This window comes from Alligator sinensis, unplaced genomic scaffold (assembly GCF_000455745.1).
Source record: "Alligator sinensis unplaced genomic scaffold, ASM45574v1 scaffold721_1, whole genome shotgun sequence".
Classification (NCBI taxonomy): Eukaryota; Metazoa; Chordata; order Crocodylia; family Alligatoridae; genus Alligator; species Alligator sinensis.
The window spans coordinates 1,799,156-1,819,324 of record NW_005841857.1 but is presented as its reverse complement, the minus strand read 5'-3'; the positions used below and the strand labels follow the sequence as shown (position 1 = coordinate 1,819,324).

The following is a 20,169-nucleotide window of genomic DNA, read 5'->3' as shown; positions in this document are numbered from 1 at the left end:
GGGGGGTCGGGCTAGAAGATCTATTAGGTCCCTTCCGACCCTGAAACTATGAAACTATGACCCTAACATCTATGAATGTCAAAGTTCCCTCCTGTTTCTGCTGCCTCAACACAAGTCCCACCTTGCTAGACTTGAGCTCAACCTGCAATATCCCCCTTTTGCTGAAAACTTGGTGATACATTTATTTACAATAAAACTGATGTGACTATTTTTGGGAGATCAGGGAAGGCATGAGAGTTGGTAACAGCAGGCCTTAAACGACATAAATACATATTATAACAGATTGGATGTGTAAATACATTAAGCAATAATGGCATGGATGGGTGTGAATTGTGCCTTTGCTTGACGGCTGCTTTGGGACTTAGTTCTCCTAATACACAGCGCCATGGCAACCCCGCCTGTAATGTGGAATATTTTTGGTGTTTGATGATCATAATCCTCTCCTCTCCTCTCCATCCTGCCCTGTTACATGTAGTCCTTTGGGAAGCCATTGTCTGCGTGCCAGTGAAGGCAGCAAGAAATAGTTGCTTTAGCTTATACCAAAAAGTATTTGCATGTCAGGGAGCATTAGACCCTAGCCCTTCTGGTAATCTGAATGCCTCTTATCCACTTCTTACCCTTTCATGTGTTCCTCAAAAAATGGACTGAGTTGCATAAGCAATGTGAATTTTTTGGGGTAAGGTAGTTTTATCAAAAGGCAGAGCATAGGTGTAGGAAGAGATCTGACAGGAGAGGCAATGGCATTTGTTAAGTGACCACCCAGCAGCCCCAGGCATGGCCCGTATAGCAGAGCAGCCCCCTCCAAGGAGCACCGCTGGGGAGGGAAGGGGCGTCTGGCTCAATATGTCAATGCCCCACGAGGAAAACCTGTCCATGCCGCTGTCAAGAGAGGCCAGTTATTTCATCCACCACCTCAGTGACCTATTCTGAAAGGTGGGTTCCTACATTTATTTCCCAGCAACACAACACGGTGGATATCATATACCTACAGAGTAAGTGTCCCTGTGGCCCGTTGCTCACCTAGATGCCTTTTAGGTTTAATTTAGGCCTTCCTCAAGTTACATCCCCACAGGGGTAGCAGAGGTGGGAGAAAGGCAGAGGCCATCTCTAAATCTCCTTGATGAGACTCCATCAATGACTCTGAGCTGGCACCATACACCCGTCTTGTGATTCACCTATAGGAAACCAAGAAGCGATCCAGGACCTTAGATATCAGGACACAAAGCCCAACTCTGTGTCAGTCCCATGTTAGGAGTGGTGGTATCTAAGGTTTCCCACCCTCCCGCCACCCTTGGCCATTTTCAAGGGACTTAAGGTAGTCTACACAAGTGTGGCTAAAACATAAGGCCCCAAAGCCTGCTTTCGATGACTGCAGAGTAAACCTTTGCAGGCGTTACAGCTAGCCTGGTCAGTGAATTGAGAAAGCAATTGGTAAATCCAGTTAACTCAGTAACGATAGCAAATTAAACCGAGCAAAAGGCCTGAAGGGAAGCATCAGGCAAGATGACTCTACAACAACCGATCCTGATAGAGTCGGTCGTATCTTCAGCAGAACACTCTTAGCTCTAGTGACTGATGCGGCCACACGTCTTGCATGTAGGTTTGCCGTAACAGATACATTCGTGTTAATTTTTTTTTTAGAGAAAGTGTAAAAACCAAGCAGCCTTGTCAGCCTTTGAAAACCAAGGTAGGAAGAAAACAGGAGAGCAGCAAGCAGCATTTCAAGGTAGTAAAGGAAAGAGATAAGAACACCTCCCTTCCAGAATGGTGATTTTTACAAGGACAAAAATCCCAACCGATTGGCACTTTCCAGGGCCTTAGAAAAACTGGTTCAGTTCTGTTCCCAAAGTCCCAGTGAGAGAGACGTGTGTAAATAAACCATATCAGAGACTGTTCAAGTGAGCCAGGGACAGCTTGGAGGGAAAACTGGGGAATTCAGCAAATTCCAAGAGACGGGCTGCAGGTCTGCATCTCATCCGCGCCCCCAGTGTCTCCCCAGCTGGTAACAGTGAGACCTCGCATTGCCACCGGTCACCAGGTAGACATGGGGATAAGTGTTTAATCCCTCGCTTTGGGGTATACACAACTGAAGGTCGAGCCATAGACCTACCACGTACCATCTTGGTCAGACCTGGCTGCTCAAGCACCTGTGAGCTAGGTAACATAAGCATCGCTCCAGGCAGCTTGAGTTTGGTAATAGTTGTAGTTTCTACCTTTCTGCCTTTTTTGTGACCACATACACGAGGCCACAAAGTCACAGTCCAGGTTTGCGGCCCATCGGGAAGTGAGTCAGTCATCTGACTGGGGTGGCAGCAAGATCCAACCTGCTACAGGGCAAGGAGGAGAGTCATTAAAGGCACTTATAGATGTGCCTGGGGTGGGGGGGGCAACTTTAATTAGCTTCATTCTGTATCTAAAGGCCACATGACACTTAACATGTGTAAATGCACTTAAAGCATAAGCCTCTGTGCCTTCAAGCAGTAAAACAGGTGCTACGTGTGCTGGAATCATAGCAAAATCACGACTTTTTTTGCACGAGGGCTCTCTCTTCAGATTGTATTAAGCAGCACGTGTTCAGCTATCATCAGACTGCTCCGTGGGGATAATACAGGCTATCTGCAGTCCTAGAGGAGCTGTAGGCTTGTCTCTAAAAGCGGACAGATTGTCGTAACAGCACTGATAATGCCAGCAGCATCCAGCCTGCTCCTTCCCCTCAGTGACAGCACGAGCTCTCGCTCTTCAACAGGGTGATAACGATGACACTCAGGCCCTGACCCACTCTACACCATACAGCACAGTTAAATTGCCAAGTTAAATATGTGCTCATGTGAGTGGGCTTGGTTAATTTAATTTTTTCCTTGACATTGTCCTCTGGTGGGGTAGTGCCAACCGCGGCCGTCCCAGGGCTTAAATGTTAAACCAAACAACATATCTTTTTTTGCATCTGGTGCACACTGTGGCAGCGTGCTCCAAGCCCAGGAGTCTGGCGTGAGGCCACTCACAGGCTCCTTGGAGACCAAGGGCTGGAGCGGGAGCAGAGGGATGCGCCCAGCACAGCCTCACTGACATATTTCCAGATTATAACAAATCCTTTGGTTATCGTCCCTCCCCAGCGTGATCTGGTCTAATTCTAAACAAATTCTGCCATGTCTGTGCCCCCACTCTCTTTCTTTACATCTACCACTTGATTGACTTAGCAGGCTATCCCCCTTCCTGTACTCTTACCTCCCCTAAGCAGCCTGTATCCTTCAACATCTGCATTCCAACTGTGACACCAATCCACTCGATGGTGATTTCCATTGGTCGTAAATTCTTCTGAGATGAAGTATCGTATTGCATTTATCACACACAAACAAATGCTATTAAATAAGTATTATTTGCAAAGCACCCAAGTTAGGAAATGCCAGAATTAAGGTTGCTTGTGCTGTTTCAGTTCCCCCTCCTTGCTTCACTGCACGATATTCATATTGCAGTTTTTCCAGCTGCTGCCCCTCTGCATTCAGATGAGTCCGATCCCTCCTCCACGCTGCCTGGACCCACCATGGAATTGCCGAGAGCAAGAGAGACAATCTCCAGCATCTCCGTTCAAGTGTGCAGTCCCAGCTGGCAGCCAGGCAGACCCGCAGTTATGGGGAAAGTACTGCTCAGCTGCCTGCTTCTCCAGAGCATCCCCTTAGTCCGAATCAAAACTTGAGGAAATTTAGATACTGAAATTAAGTCTCTGCTGAGAACGAGTCCACGGTGAGTTTTGAAAGGCTTCCAGAAACTTGTCCACAACTCAGTGGATGTTCATGGTACCGGCTGCATTGGTGATTCTCAACCAGGGTGTCATGGTGTCACTTAGATGTGCAAACAGGATTCACCGGATAAACCCGGTGATTTCTAATAGGAATTCACAGTTGAAAACATCCTGACCTGTTGTGGTCTTTCTGAGCTCTTTGCACCAGACAAATGTCTGTTATCTTTCTTTAGTTACAAACGGAGCGAAAGCTAAGAGCTGACATTTTCCAAGGGGTGCTTTGAGTCCGTGGAGGGGTGCGCCCGGAGGCGGATAAGGCTGAGAATGACTGGGCTAAACGCATGTCTGACAAAGACTGTGCCCCCACCAAATTCAAACTCCTTATCCAAAACACTGGGGAAAGGTCTTAAAATAGGAAGTATTCGGAAAAACCTTATTAGATGCTGTGAACATCCCAGCTCTGTTGATTTAAACTCTATTTTAACAGCTGAAACTGCTTTTCTTGACGGGAAGGATCTCATTACGAACGTGTGGTTCAGTGCGGTTCAGACTCTGGGTTGCGGATACTTTGTTCTACTCGAAACTGTTCAGAAATGTCAGGTAGAGGGAACCCATTGCCGGGGGGGCGGTGGGGGGGCGGGATTTTCTTTCAGGCATATTTTTTCATATTTATTTCTAGTCTTAATTTTTCTCTTTGCACTTGATCATTTAGAAGATCCTCAACAGAATGGAAGCACCTGGGAGGAGAGAGTAAGCTCACATCTTTATGCATGTGCAGTGTCCACCAGGCTCTGGGCTCAAGAAATTTTGCTCGACTAATACCTAATCTGTTAGTAGCTCCTGCAGCTTGACACCAGCACGCTCTCCTGCCCTTCGGATGCCACTTGGGTAAGAAAGCGCAGGAGCGTTTGTATCCTCCTGAGCTCTGTAGCAACAGATTCCCAGGGAATGACTGCGAAAGTCTGACCTATCCAACTCCAATCATTTAAGCAGATCTAGGGCCTCTGCTGAATATTTGGGGGGGGTGTCAGCACCAGGGTGATTATACCGTGAGAAAAAATTAACTTGCAAGGCATTTGTATTTTCCCTGAGGTAGCGATGTATTTTCCCTACTTATAGTGATGAACATGTCCAACTAGAAGTGCATCACAGCTAGGTGAAAAATATCTGAAGGCCTCTGATGAGATGGGATAAAGCAGGGGTGGGCAGAACGCGGCCCGACAGGCCATGCTATCTGGGCCGCGGGGCCCTAAAAAAATTGAGAAAATAAACATTTATCTGCCCCCGACTGCCCGTCATGTGGCCCCCGATGGCTTGCCAAAACTCAGTACGTGGTCCTCTGCCCAAAATAATTACCTGCCCCTGGGATAAAGGAATGAAAGAAGCTAACAAGTTAACACTGGGTGCCCACCTCCACCTAGACACGGTTTTCTTTTTACTGCTGCTAGGAAGGGACGCTGAAGAGATGTACCCACCAGTGCAGCACTGCAGACTACAGGCCCGCTCCCGCTTCTGCAAGCAGCTGCCGGAAGAGGGCACCTGGGGACTGTACGGTGCAAGACTTACAGTAAGAGGCCAGAGCTACAGCTGAGTGAGGTTTTAATTTGTGGACAACTTTTCTTTTATGGCTCACAAAAAAAATGGGGTTGGCACACCAGGTGCTTCTCTCATATAAGCAAGAAGTCCATGGGCATGAAAACCAAGAGTTGGAGTGGGGCATTAAAACTCCTGTGTCCTTGCACACCGCATATTTGATGGTCAAGGTACAGGAAGAGGAACAGTACAAGTCAGATACTGGGATATTATATACAGCACGACAATAGATCCTAGACTGAATCGATGGTTTTTGGCAGCAAGTTCCTGCTGGATTTTGAATGACTGGCTTAGTACAACTATTCATGTGCGTGTATGAGGTGGACTTCAAGAGGGTTGTGCATAATAAAACTAAAAAAAATCCCCAATTCAACAGGACGCTGAACAGAGGCTTGGAAAGATGAGGAATTTTGTTTTTTATTGACATACTATGAGGCAAAACAAAACTGACACCATACAAAATAACTTTAAAAAATATCATTCACATCATATCTTTGTCAGGATTTACAGCATTTTGAGCTTATGAGTTTCCATGTCGAGGTGAAAAAAAACACTATGCCAACTCCTTAGTATTAGTCGTATATGTATATATATACACACATATATATACACACAGGAAGAAACCCAAACAGAAACTGTTAGTTTTTTCATGAGTTTATTGCAAAAGTAGTGCAAACTATTTCACCTAGCAAGCTCTAAAACAAACTCAAAAGGACCCACTTCAAAACATGACAATAAATGCTCAAATTTCACAGCCTTAGAAGCTTCCTTCAACAGTTCTTCTCAACAAAGATAATTCCTCATCTGCACACGTTTGACATTTTACATTACTGCGGAAATGAAGAACTAGAAAACTGAGTCGTCAGACTGAACCAAACGTCCCAAATCAGCAGGCCACGTTTCACTTGGATTGGCGACTTTGGGTGCAATTCCTCCAGAGGGTTGCGGGTGTGCCATTGAGAGCACAACGTGGCCCAGCCTGGCTCATGCTTTTTATTCGCTGGCCTGAATTTAAAAGATCAATAGGGCAGGGTTTGGTTTGGTTTGGTTTCTTTTGGTTTTCTTCAGTTAACGAGTTGCTCACCTTTTCTTTCGGATTTGAGTTAAGAAAGCAGCACAAGCAAAAAAGGATTAAGGAACATGTATTGTCTGTTTTAGCAATGTAGTATCCTTTTCCTGAAGTGAACTAATAGGTTAAGCGTACTTCTCCAGCACCCCCCGGCTATACAACGGAGAGTAAACCTTACACAAACTACGGCATTAAAACAAGAAAGGATACTACATCCTACAAGCTTAATAAAACACAACTCTCTAAATGCTACTGGGGTCCCCAAAAGCAAAACAGGTAGCTAGTAACAATATACTAAACAATTAATCAAAGCAAACAAGATGCTACATGAAAAAGGTAAAGGAACAAAATGCAGCATAATCAGGCTTTTTTCTTTTCTTGAGGTACCTATATAAATATTACCTTCTGCCCAAAGTACTATGGTTTTGTTAAAAAACTAAAGTCCTTGTTACGAGCCAATTGCAGGGCGTACATTATTACTGAGAAAGTGCAACAATGCTGATAATTCATATGCAGCATATTAAAGGATGATTAGGTTGTAGAAAATATAGCTAAGTATAGACCTGATGGAGCAGTTTTTATAAAATCTTTAAACAAGCGTTTCCCTAGTGTTTGAGTCTCTGCAGCAAAAAAAGCCATATGAAATAGCTTAAGTCCTGCTACTCAGGAATGTTGGTACTCTTCAATTCCATATATAGATTTTTTTTAATATTAAAACTAAATACAATTTACAGAAAAGATTCCCTCTCTGTATTAGTTACTGGTATAAAGTCAAATTCTTCAAACTTCAAAAAATGATAGCACATCATAACTTAACATTTCTCCAAAAAGGAATTACTTTGAAGTAAAAAAAGGTTTACGTAGTAGAAAAAATGCATATAGTTGTAAACTGTTCAATACAAAACTGTGGAAAAAAATCACTAACATCGCCTTCCCTTACTCATCATATGTACACACACCCACCCTTTTCAGTGTCTTTATATACATACACACACACACACACACACACACAACTTGCCGATAGCATGTGTATATGTACATAAATGAAGAGGTATACATAAAAAGTTAGGGATGCACATTGTTAAAAATTAGTTATTGGATATTAATTTCTGTTCACATTATAAGAATTCTGCTGTGATACTGTACATGTTATGGTCTGATACACCAAAAATATATTTAAACTTTGATATTTAGCGTTGTTAAAACTACGTTCCATTGTTTCTTTTATTTCACTGTTAAAATTAGTTTGCTGCTGCTCATTAGATATGTCTTCTGATTGTTATGCATCAGGACTCAACACAAAGGCACAAGAATAAAACTCAAATACAAAAAACCAAAAAAAGGATTTTGGTTTGCAGAGTATTGCCTATGAAGAGGTCAGTCATCGCTTACTGTTTGGTCACTTTTCCCGATCTCATCGACAATTTGAGTAAATAGCACCCAACTGCTTAAATGAGGTAGATCCAAATCGGAAGGAAAGCTGGGTCCCCGACAACACTTGGTTTGCCATTAATTAAAAATGTTGTAAGAATTGTGCCAGTCACGAGAAGTGAGCACGGTGGCACTATCTGGCAAAAGCACAGAACTCAAGGAAAGGTTCATAGACATACATTGAAACGGCGAATCATAATCCTCCTTCAGGCATGAATACATTTCAAATCAGGGGAAAAACAATTGGTTAGAAAACAAGAGGTTGAGATTTTAGGCTGCTGAATCTCTGCAGACTGCCACAGAAATGCACAAAAACCAAGTTTCTACAGAGCAAGTGACGGCAAAGTCACAGCATATCTCTAAAAGCTTCCCTTTATTGATCAGGGGAGAAGACTTTTCCTTTTATCGTCTCAACTCCACAAGAACAACCTACTCCTGTTAAAAACTATTTTTGCATACTCTGGGAATCGACAATTTTAATATCTTGTTAAGGCTTAATTTAAAGTGGCATCACCACATAGCATCATGCAAGCATTTAACTATTTAAGATACATACAATGTATTTGAAACTCTACATCTACGTGAAGGCTCAGAAGTTATCAAGTGTACTGTGTTGAGTGAAGTTTGCTGTCTAAGAAAAGTGGCGTTACAGGATGCAGCTGCCGCGTACAGATAGCGAGTTCTGACGAGTGCTGCCTGTAACAACCCAGCGCTGCACGGTTTACAGACTGCAAGCATGAGACAGTTCAACACGGATGCAACACAAAGGAATAAACTAATTACTAGACATTTAGTACCGCTTGAAGTGAGGCCCTTCTCAGGTTCTTTAAAAAAATAGTAAACTTTAAATGGTCATAAAAACCCTTTCCATCGAAGGGACAATACGAAACTTTTGAGCTAATTTTTGGTTCTTTTTCAGTTATTTTACAAAAATAAGAGGAAAACCTAGAAAAACTGTTTAAAACGAAGGGCTACAAATGCTCAGTAGATGCTTGTTACATCTGATCTATTGCACCTGAAGCGTACCAACGGTAAGAACGACTTGGAGAGAAACCATACATTCTTTTCCACCTCGCCCTCCCATGATCAGTCAACCACTTTGCTGCACAGAAATGGTCGTGGTTTTACAGAAGTTTTGGATAAACTTGATTGACATTTCAACGGTCCAAACGTTCTGCTGCCAAACTATGGACACTCTACAGAAGCCAATGACGTTGCACCAATTTGCCTGAGCGACACAACACTGCCACGATCTCGTACGTGGAAGAAACCTCCCCCCACCCTTCAAAAAACCCAGATTTGTAGGCTTGCCTCACATGAAGTTAGTCATTTAAGTGAACACGAAGAGTGACATTCCTTAGGACAGAGCACAGAAAAAATGTGAATAAGTGCTCCTTTATGGCTAGTTTACATTTGCCTTTGGTTTTTAGAGACTATAAAACTACATTAACACTGATTTTACCTTGCCCGATCTGTCGTAAGAGATTAGGCCCCAGAAGTGAAAATAAATGTTGTTAATCTCTTACCAATCCCTTCTGAAAACCATTATTTTCCTGTCCATGTAAGCTTACAATATCTGCCTTATCACAACCAGTTTGAAAACAAATCAGTATCTAAAGAAACAAAATGATCAACTACTTGCAGCTGCCTGGATCCAACTAGTTAAGAAAAAAAAAGCAGAGGCTGGACATATTTGATTTAATCTGATTTTAATTAAGGAGTGTTTCTGGAGTTAAAACATTGATAAGAATAGTACCCAAACTAAATCCATCAAGAGGTACTGAGACAGGTGGTTAGCAACCTTACTTTTCTTTTAAAAGATATTATCACTTGCACACAAGATGGACAGAAAAGGGCTAAATCCTCAATTGACATGAGTAGTCTTAAATAATCTGCAATGAATCTTCACATCTGATTTAAGGGCAGCAGCATCAGGCCTAATGCTTTTCTAAAGTAAAAAAAGAATTCAATACCAAAGGCTTGGAGCCGTGACAGTTAATGTAAATGTGGATGCCATTAACTTTAATGAGCTGGGAACAATTTTTAGATGATCTTTGATTGATTTGAGTTTTGGGTACACAAAAAGCCTGGGACCAGGCTATGTAGATGGAGATGTTAGTTTTCGCACCTTAGCCAGCAGAACTATGCCAGCAAAATCCTCTTGCGGGCACTGGCAGGTCACACCGACAGGAGATTTTGTCACCGTCTCTTACAGCGTCTGCGGAGCTGGTGCCGCTACTTTGATAAAAGGACTCCTGGCAGCGTCTGCATGAACAGGCTCCACTGGCAGCAATGGGTCAGCAGAGGAGCCCTTGGACTACAGACTCCAATGCCTGACAAATAACTCGCCCGTCCAGACACACTTGTGAAACTCGGGAGCGGTGCGTGTGACCTGTGTCAACATGCTGCGCAAGGAAACCTGGGAAGCGCAGAATTTGCCTGAACCCACGTAAAACTTAAAATACTCTTGCGAGACACTGAAGAGGTAGGAACAAAGGCCAGACACCTACCTTCCTAATCTTGCCCCGTGTTGAAATTCCCGGTCTGCACAATGGACTTGTCTTGTGTTGACTGGGAGATTTGCCGAGCTCTCGCAAAAAGCCAAAATGTTAATAAACAGCAACAAAAAAATGCCTCTGCTGGGCACCAGCCCTCATGTTGGCTGTCCTTGCTAGGCTTCAGGTGTCCCATCAGGTTTTAGCTTCTCTTTATTTGTTGTAAAAGGGCCACTGATGAGTGACAGTCCATCTAGCAAATTAAGAGTAATTAATAGCGCTCTTGAAGGAGTTATGCTGCCTACTGGAACAAGATACTAGCAAGGCTACATCCTGGGCTATGAACCCATTCTCTTGCCATTCTACAAAGCTCCAAGTCCAGGTCTTGGTTCATCCCACAGAGGGGTGGGAGATCTCCGTGCCCTGGTCACAACCGTCCTGGGCAAGCAGAGTCGGTCTCTGGCGGTCTGGGGTGAAGCCAGGGGTAGGGAAATGAGGTTTTTGTGGAGTTGTCTGTTAGCCTTCTCCTTTGGGACAAGCCTTGTGACATAAGAAGTGTCAGCGTGTTGAGGGTTTGTGCTAGCAGGAGCTGTCTGCATCATCCTTCAGGGTCACTTGTCTATCCACCCCTAGAGCTAGTTAGTGTTGGCCGTGTCCTTTCTAGCTAATCAGAAGCCACAGAGAAAACCCAAACCCCCACCTGAACAAGTACATAGTGTTGCGAACAGTCTTATCTAGCTCCCCCATACCCCAAGTTCTTGGAAGATGGGCATGTGGTACAATGAGATGGCATCCTCTCCCTTTCGTATAGGGGAGGGAGGCTTTCCTGTAGAGGTCCCCTCTTGGCACAGCCTCTCAGGTGATGATCTGGGCCTGACAACAACCAAATCTGGAAAAAGGTAGCAAGCATGATATGATGCTTGCATCAACAATGGGCTCATTGTTCAAACACTCTTGCAGTGGACCCCTGGGTGGCACCTCTTCCAGAGCCAGTACAGTGTGTGGCAACTGGATCCATAACACAAGAGGTAGTGAAATGTTTAGTGGGAAGTTGCTATTGCACATGACATGTAGCCAAAATCTTATGCTCTGCACCAGGGGTAGGCAATCCCTGGCATGGGTGCCAAAGCAGGGCACACAAAGGCATTTTACTTGGCACACGTGCCTTGGGGTGGATGGCAGGGAAGGAGCCAGGGCGGCACTGCCACAACAAGGACTGGGCCCCTCGTGGCTCCCCCACCATCCACTCCTGGCACGCCAACTTCTTACAAGTCAAAGTTGTGGGTGTTTTTGGGGCACTGCCCATAAAACGTTGCCAACCCCTGCTCTACACTCATCTGGGAGCTTTGCCCAAGTAAGGACTGTGTAAAAACCAAGTAAAAAGAATTCAGGAGTTTGATACTTGGCCAGCTTCCGTTTTGCAATTAAGCAATCGACTCAAGTATTTTTTTCATCTTTATATTTTATATTTAGCACCCGACGAAGTCAGCTGTTGCTTAGAAAGCTTGTGCATCTCTGAATTAGTTAATTTATAAGGTGCATCTCTACCCTATCTGCTGCCTATTTTTTTTTTCAGAGAAACTTATTTTTAATTGCAAGAAAGTGCATCCAACTGCCACTAGTAACTGTGGGCACCATGCCGAGGCACCTCAGGGAGCGAGAACTGCAAAAAAGTAGAGAAACTTGATATACTTGCCTCCCAGGTGCCGATTTTTGTAGCTTAATGAGCCCAGACATTTGAAAACAACATTAACATTTAGAAATGTACTATAACCCAGTTGACCTTACTGTTAATAACCCGATAACATTTCTGGCAGCAGAGTGGTAAAACATCAAACAAGAAGCTTGTCAGGATTCATTTGTAAACGAGTTATGATGCATTAACAGTTTTCTACAGTTCAGCTTCAGAGAGTTTAAAGCACCTTTAGTAAGTGTGTACTTATTTCAAGAGTGAATTATGGACAAGGCCTTGCACATTCCTGACACAGAAAGTAATCTCAAGAGAACATCTTCCAGACATTTTGTTGCATTTAAAATGTATCAGTCATGATTTGAGTAGGGAATATATATTTGCAGTGTTACAGTCAAGTAAAATTACTTAAAAAGTATTTTAGAAAAATATTCTAATGTTATTTTTTTGCCTCAGGTTCAAAATATAAAATTTCAAGCACCTTCATGTCACCTTTAGTTAAAACATGATATACTTCTCCAGCAAATGGCTAAAGCATAAAAACAATTTTCATTTGGAAACAGCAATATGGAAACTGTACTACTAGGAGAGCTGACAGCTGTTTTAAGGGTATCACTGTTAATTAATCCAGAACAAAGAGGAACATGCCAGACTTGTAGAGTTATCATCCTCGCTATTCCCAAACTTCCCGACAGACAGCATCCCGACAACATTTGTTCGTCCAACATGCCCCTTACTTGACAAAGTAAGTGGGAAGCAGACGCTAAGATGACAACGTGGCACGCTAACACTCAAGCCGGAAGCAAACAAACAACAATGCAGTTCATCGGGGAAGATTTTGGCGGTTCACAATGAATGGTAGTTGCATTTTAAGAACAAATATTAATCTGTGGAAGAATACAGGAGGTAGCCTTTAACTGCATCTGCTTGCTAACTAAAGAATATTAGCAAATCACTCTCTGTAGTGACCTGGCGAAGCCAATACATTCACTTCAATATTTTAGAAAAAGAAGCAACATGGAAAAACAGCCGAAGCACACTTTCAAATGTGCTACATGGTCTAACATGTCACACCACACGCATGCAAAAAAACATAACTTTGAGATTAAAAAAGGACATACTCCTTTGAGGCTTTCCATTATAGTACATCACCTTAGAGCTGGGAGCAGAGATGTCTTGTGTGTAGCACACTACCGGTATGCAGCAACAGCAGTTCGTGTCTCTCCTACCCATACGGGTTAATGAAGGAAAATGACAATTGATTCAATACATTAAAGTGATGGCTTTCTAATGCAAGAGACCAAGGAGGCAACAACGCTAGCAAATTTCCTAGGTCAAAGCATCAGAAAAACCGGCGATACAGGAAAATCCTGCACCAGGAGAGAAACAGATTCACGGTCTCTTCCATCTCTATGATTTTATTAACGTTGCCTCACAGACTAGCAGACTGGTTCCCTTATAACAGCGGTTCTGAACAAAAAATTCATTTCCCATTGAAAGTGGGTACGTGAAGTCTCAATTCGAGACCAAGGGGTATGCCAACTGAAAAAGGCTCAGAACCGCTGCCTTATAATCTGATGCCAGAGTCAAGTGGTGGAAAGAGACAGAAAAAACGTATTACAAAGCTATGTTTAATAGAATAGATATTAATGTTTTAGCTAACTAATATTAATAGTAAGGATAGGTATTTAAATACTTTACAGGCAATATGCATATTGATAGCTTAAAAACTGTTCTTATACTTTGTACCAAAATGTGCATAAAGGAGAGAGGAGCAAAGGAGAAAGATCGTGTAAATAAAGAAAAAACTATTTCCATACGACCAATGAACACCTGTGCCTGGTGGACATATCCAGCATACACAAAACAAGAACATGTCATAACCGTGACCCTACAGCTTCTATTTCAATACTGTAAAATCCGGCAGTATTTCCGAGATATAAATACAAAATTAATGATACCCAGGAACATTTCATGTTTGCTATTCATAACACTATTTACAGTATTTGCAACCATCTACAGCAGATGCAAAAGGAAGTCTGGTACAGTAAAAAAAAGAAAAAGTTAAAAAAAATATCAGTGCAATTACTCCTACTTGAAGGTTTCCTTAGAAAAGATTGCATGTACACAGAAGCAAATTACCAAATGGAATATAGAAGTAAAAAGTAGTGTATTAGAAATCAGAGACAGTCACACCAAAGTGACAACTAAACTGAAGGAGATGTTACTTTAGGAAAAGTATATTCCAAATGGAAAAAAACAAAAACAGAAAAAAATTGCCATGTGGTTATTCAGTGCGAAACACAGGGAGCGCGAGAACTTATTGAGCATTCCTTTTGTCACATGAACAAGATTTCCTATAAAAATGTCCTATGGCTTACCTATACCACCAAAAGTGACCCCCAGATTATGTGAAAACAGAAGGCTCTTTTCATCTGCATCTCCAAATAAATGTCCTAATCCTGCATTTGTAATTCAGGCAAAACATTTATAGACTTCACTTATGCAGAACACCCACTAAAGGCTGTAACATTGGCCTGTTTTGGTCATAAAGTATTGGGTATTATTTCTTAGAAAGGAGGCAAATTTCAAATCATGCACTGCAACATTCAGCAATTCACTTAGTTTTCAGGGGTGTGGTAAAAGTGGGAAGCAAGCGAATTCAAGGCTTTCTTCCTTCTCCTGATCTCAATGAAGAGGAAGAAAATTTGCTAGCAACTTAGATGGAAAAGAATCAGGGCTTCAACGGTGCGGTGCACAGTACTGCCTAATTTCAGGAATATGCTTCTGTGATCCACAAGCACAAAAGGAAAGCAAGTGATCCAGCAGTATGCATGCAGTGCACTCCAGGTTACAATCTGATCTCTAGTATCCAAGTCTCTGCATGCACATTCAAATTAGACTGTGGGGAAAATTTTCAAATGCACCCGATTGTTCGGGAAGCCTAAATCCTATTTTTTAAAAGTGATATGGCCATTTAAGAAATCTAAATGACCAAGTCCAATGGATTTAAACCTTTTGAAAATTTATCCTTCATCTTAATTATACATGAAACATGCTAAGAGAACTACTACAATTTTTAAAGCAAACATTGTGTTAGATGCTGCATTTAAAACTGCATGAAGACCACAAGAAACAATTAAAGTCTTTTTCTGATTCCAGAATTGGGCAAATTGTTTGAAGGAAATGTATAGGGGTAAAAATTACACGGTGGGATTTTTCTTAACATAATTATGTACGTTTTGAAGCCGACTCCAACGGATGTACAAACAATGCCTCCTTATGACTTGGACAATTAATAAAAGCCCCCTGAAGGTTTTTCACCTGATCAATCTAGAAACACGCAAAGTTGCTGTCCATTTATTCAAATGATCTTCCCCCTATGCAACAGACTGTTCAAACATTAGAGTGAAAGTATTCAAGCTTGAATCAAGCCAAAAATACAAAAAGCTAACAAAGAAAACTGACCAGACTGTGTGTTTGAGTGCAAAGTTGGGAAGGGGAGGTTTAATAGACTGGCCTGCAAGGGGCTGATGGCTCTACCCCTTTTTCTAACGCTGGCTGTCACAGCATTGCCTCCTTAACAACCTTCACGTGTTCCAGGAGGCACTGGGACTCTAAGGCTACAGACAGACAACACGCAGCAGTCTGAAAGCAGGCTGCATAGCAATTTTTTCACTGTCTGTTCTTACCCTTAAGTACGTGAAAGGCAAACTAGTGACCTGGCCCTGAGTGAAATAGGACTTCCATTTACCACGAAGTAAGACCAGGCAAACAACAGTCACCTCGGAGCAGCTACTGCACTGGAAGTCCCTGCTCCTACCTCTGATATCACTGTATTTTGCTTGTCTGTCCCTACCCTGAGCTAGGGTATTGGGGCCATACCGCCTTCCCCTCTCCCTCTAAACAGCTGGCGTACCCAAAAGGCACAGCAGAGCCCAAAGGTAGTTTTGTATCTAGCTTTATTTTGTTAAATGGCCTATATTAAGTGTTTGATCTTTGCTGGTGTTGTTTTGCACCTTTGGATAGCAGCACTTGTTACTGTGTTTCAAGAGCTTTGCTATTTTAGTACAGGTAAGGCAGGAAAATAAATTGCAGCTTTCAACTCAGGCTTTTTTGCTTAGTCTCTCTTCCTCCCCAAACACTCCCCTCCCCAAATTAAGGCTTAATCCATCCAACACTTTTTGACACCTTTGTCTTCATAAGAATCTTCTTCTAGAAATACATTGCTAACAAAAGGAGCTGATACTGATGGCCATACAACCTGCCTTCTGTATGATGGGCGATGGCCAGTATAAGCTTCCCCCGTTGTTTCTGTACTGGAAGGACAACCCCAGAGGGGCGAGGGGAATTCAAACACCACAGCCCATTCTACACTCGTTTTTTTCTGATAAGTCTGCTAGCAAGACGGTAAATTTTATATCAGCTGTTAAATCAAAATGAAAAAACCATTGCCAGCAATGTAACTGAGCAGAACTGGCGTAATGCAGCAGGATCTGGTCTCACCTTCCCCGACTTGAGTCAGGTAAACTTTTTACATGGGCCAAAGAACTGCGGATGATAAAATCCTTTTGGTTACTGCTGACCTGAGCTGAATTTCAACTAGCGACTTAGTGATTAAAACTACCAGCCTTCACAAAGACTTCAATAGCAACGGTAGACAAGACAATCCTAAACTTCCCATGTATGGTATTTCATCACACTATTCTCCCTTGGCTCTTTGGGAGAATATTTTCTAATAGTCTATGCAGATGAGTTTTCATGAGATACTGCTAACCTTACAAGAGCTGCTGCAGGAGAAGTAAACTGATATAGCAATAAAGGTGTATTATTAATTCACATGTTGCTGCTTAGATGCATGCTATTTATATTAAAAATCTGTATAGAAAACTGAGTTGCTGTACACACCTGGTGCCTATTTTACAAAGTGCACTGCCCATTAAAAATATGTTCTGTAAAACACTTTAAACAATTAAACTATTATGGGCTAATTCACTGTATTTTCTTTGGAAAAAAGCCTTTTTTAAAAATGTACAGTATTTTACCTGGAAGATATCTGTAATAGGTAAAATTCCTTGGCCCTCAAACACACACAGCTGTCTCACAGTGTTTATGTCCTTCACAATATGTGAAGGAACTACACACCACATTCACACTCATGTCAATGGGACGTACAGGCAACAGGCAGCCTTTGGTAGAGGGTCTGCATAATGGTCTCATCCTCAAAACCCCCTCTGCACCTTTGCATTTGGGATATTTGGGCTGTATGTTAACATCTTTTGTAGAAGGGGAGGAGGGGGGTGTGAGCTAGTGTATCTGCACACCAATCCAGCAGCCAGGCAGTCCCGTTACAGAGCAGCTGCTGCTATTCTATCCCAGGGGATGGAACAGGAGACGTGAACGACTACACCCCAGCCTTGTGCCTGCTTGAGTTCAGGATGTGGGACCGAAGTGGATTCCACCCTTCTAACCTCATGGGGTTGCTCATCTCTGTCCCAGGTTTGTACAGAGGAGAAAGAGGAAGATGAACAACACCCTCAGAGGCTAAACTGTAATGAAAAGCCAACAGTATTTCAAATAAATGGCTAACACTTTAGTTATAAGAAATAATTCATACCACTAACTGCCAAATTAAAACCCTCAATCAATTTCTACACCTCAAATACCAGACAGGAAAGTCCAGCATGCCCGTAATGGAAGAGCTATTGCTGGTTACTCATCTTTGTTTCAATAGAGGCATTTGCAATCTGAGTAGAGAACAGAAAGATACAGAAAATGGGATTAATTCTGTTTTCAGTTTTACCAGGATTATCAAGAGTAACTCTGGATTCGCCTGGCTTTAAGTGAGAGCAGAATCTGACCCAATAATTTCAACGGAAAGACAGGAATAAAAAATTAGGACAATGTAAATTGAACTCAGCTATCAAGTGAACTTACACTTTTGTTTCAACTGAACAACACAGGCAACGGCATACTGAGCTGAGGAGCAGACCTGAATATGTACACAATGCTATGCACCTAAATCTTTCAGGCAGCAAAGGTTGGATATTTTCTGGCTTATTCAACAGCAACCAGTCCTAGTCTATCCATAATATGGCACGGACACTAGTACTGGATAAAGCTATTTTCCACCTCAGTGGCTGGAGGTAAATGTGCTTGCAACAGTGGCTAAATGGCTAAGGGAAAAGAGGAAAGAGAAAGCTAAATGAATCCGTAGAAGAGAGTATAAGTAAAAAGTCTCTGTGCTTAACAAGTATTTGATTTAACCTACAAAACTATTAAACAAAAATCAGCAAACAACTTTGGAAATTTTTACCCACCCTCTTCTAAAATAGTTTATGGTGTCAAAGGTAGTGCAATGGTTTTTACATGTATTCTGACTCATATGAACCCAGTGTGCAAACTAACAAGCATGCATGTATAATAATTATCAGTTCAGTTAATGCTTCTTCTAAGAGAATGGCAACCCCCCGCCGAAAAATTTCAACTTATTATTGACCTTATACAAAACAGACTTTCACCTTCCTCCACAAGTAAACTTCAGTTTCCTAAGAGTTATTTTTACTGCATAGATTCTATAATTTTTGCCTAGTTATAACCAGTAAATCACTCTATTCTATTAAAAATGCTGCTTCACCGAAAATGAACACATAAATAAAAAAATGTTTTGTGCTTGAATGGATGTTGGTCTCATGTGCGCATTTCTGAACTAGACAGGTAAAATCTGCCATGTTGTGTGCACACGTAAAGAGTCTTTCTAGAAATTTCAAGCTATAAAATATACACTGAATGCATCTCTGAACTGTTACATCAAAGCCAATTGCATATTACTGTATTTGAATAGTAACATCCCCACTCTAAGGTTTTAATGTCTAAAATCCAAAGCATTCTTGATATGTTAACAGAAATACGATGAGCACTCCTTAGTAAATAAAAATAAATAATAGCCTCTAGTCTATCACATTAATACTGTGAAACATATAAAATTTACATTAATTCAAATAAAACAGTGAAAAAGGATTGTACTGTATCACCACAGACCCGTATTCTTTAGAAACTTTGGAAAGTAAGTAAGTGTCACTGCCCTATAGGACAAATTCTATAATTAGCTGTCAGTATGATTTAAAAAACTCTTTACAATATTTTTAAATGGCACATTTTCTTTTGCCAATCTAACTGTAGTTATTAAAGGTTTAGATACAAGTTTCCTTTTTTAATTTCATAATTCACTCTATGAAAAACATCTTTAAACGCAGCACAATAAAAGACATTCAAGAACAAACTTCAGAAAATACATTTGCCCTTAGACACAGAAAATTATCTTTGTAAGACAGTTGAGGACCAGAATTCTCTTTTTTTTTTTTTCAGTTTGAAAATAAAAACTTTTGTAAAAGCACCCAGAATAATCAAAGCTTCATAAATATTCAGAGTGCTTTGCTTTCTTCTGTATTAAAAGCAAGCTCACAGCATTTTAGCCCATCAAGTTTGATATAAATCAGGTATTTCCAAATTAAAAACAATTAAAATGAATTGGAAACTAAATGATGAATTTTGTTTCATTTCTAGCCCTGAGATCACAGCTCTTGATCACAACTGTAAAACTTGGGTCTGTTTTCTGACAAGCAGCTTAAAGATTTGGCAAACCACATTTCCAACAATTGTGAGGTTTTGTACAAGTCTGTAGTTCAGAAATCAAGTCAGAAATTCTGGACGGAAGGCCTTCTTGAAAATGGAAAAAATAAAATACAGATGCATCACTCATTGCTGGCTGTCAGTGTAGCTTGGGCAACTGTTAGTCTAAGTGCAGCTGGTCTCATGTGAATCCAACTCTACCGAATCGCTAAACATTAAAACATGTCAAGCAAAGTACATGGTACGTAATGTGTCCTGGTGAACTTGAACTGCTTTAGCAAGTGCTTGATGATCTCTGCCATTACTCTGACCAGACGTGTGGCTTCCTTCAGCACTGAGAAGGGAAAGAAGAAAAGAATAAAGCCCCTTTTAATCTGACTCCCCTGAAATATAGGACTTTCACACGGAGCAAATAGCCAACAATTGAAAACATGGTTTTTAAAATACTTTTCCGAACTATGGAAAAGAACAAGAGGTAGATACTTTTGTTTTACTCTGCCAGAATAACATCATAATTGTT

The 20,169-nt window shown here is 41.6% G+C and overlaps 1 protein-coding gene across 1 annotated transcript in view; it reads right to left on the bottom strand.

Moving 5' to 3' along the window:
• Window positions 1-11,771: 11,771 nt before the first annotated feature.
• The window catches only part of AGO2 (argonaute 2, RISC catalytic component), a 77,477-nt gene continuing 69,079 nt past the window's right edge, over window positions 11,772-20,169 (bottom strand). The window contains 1 exon segment of the mRNA XM_014524270.2: window positions 11,772-19,983. Within this exon segment, the coding sequence (XP_014379756.1) occupies window positions 19,875-19,983 (109 nt within the window). The 3' untranslated portion in view covers window positions 11,772-19,874.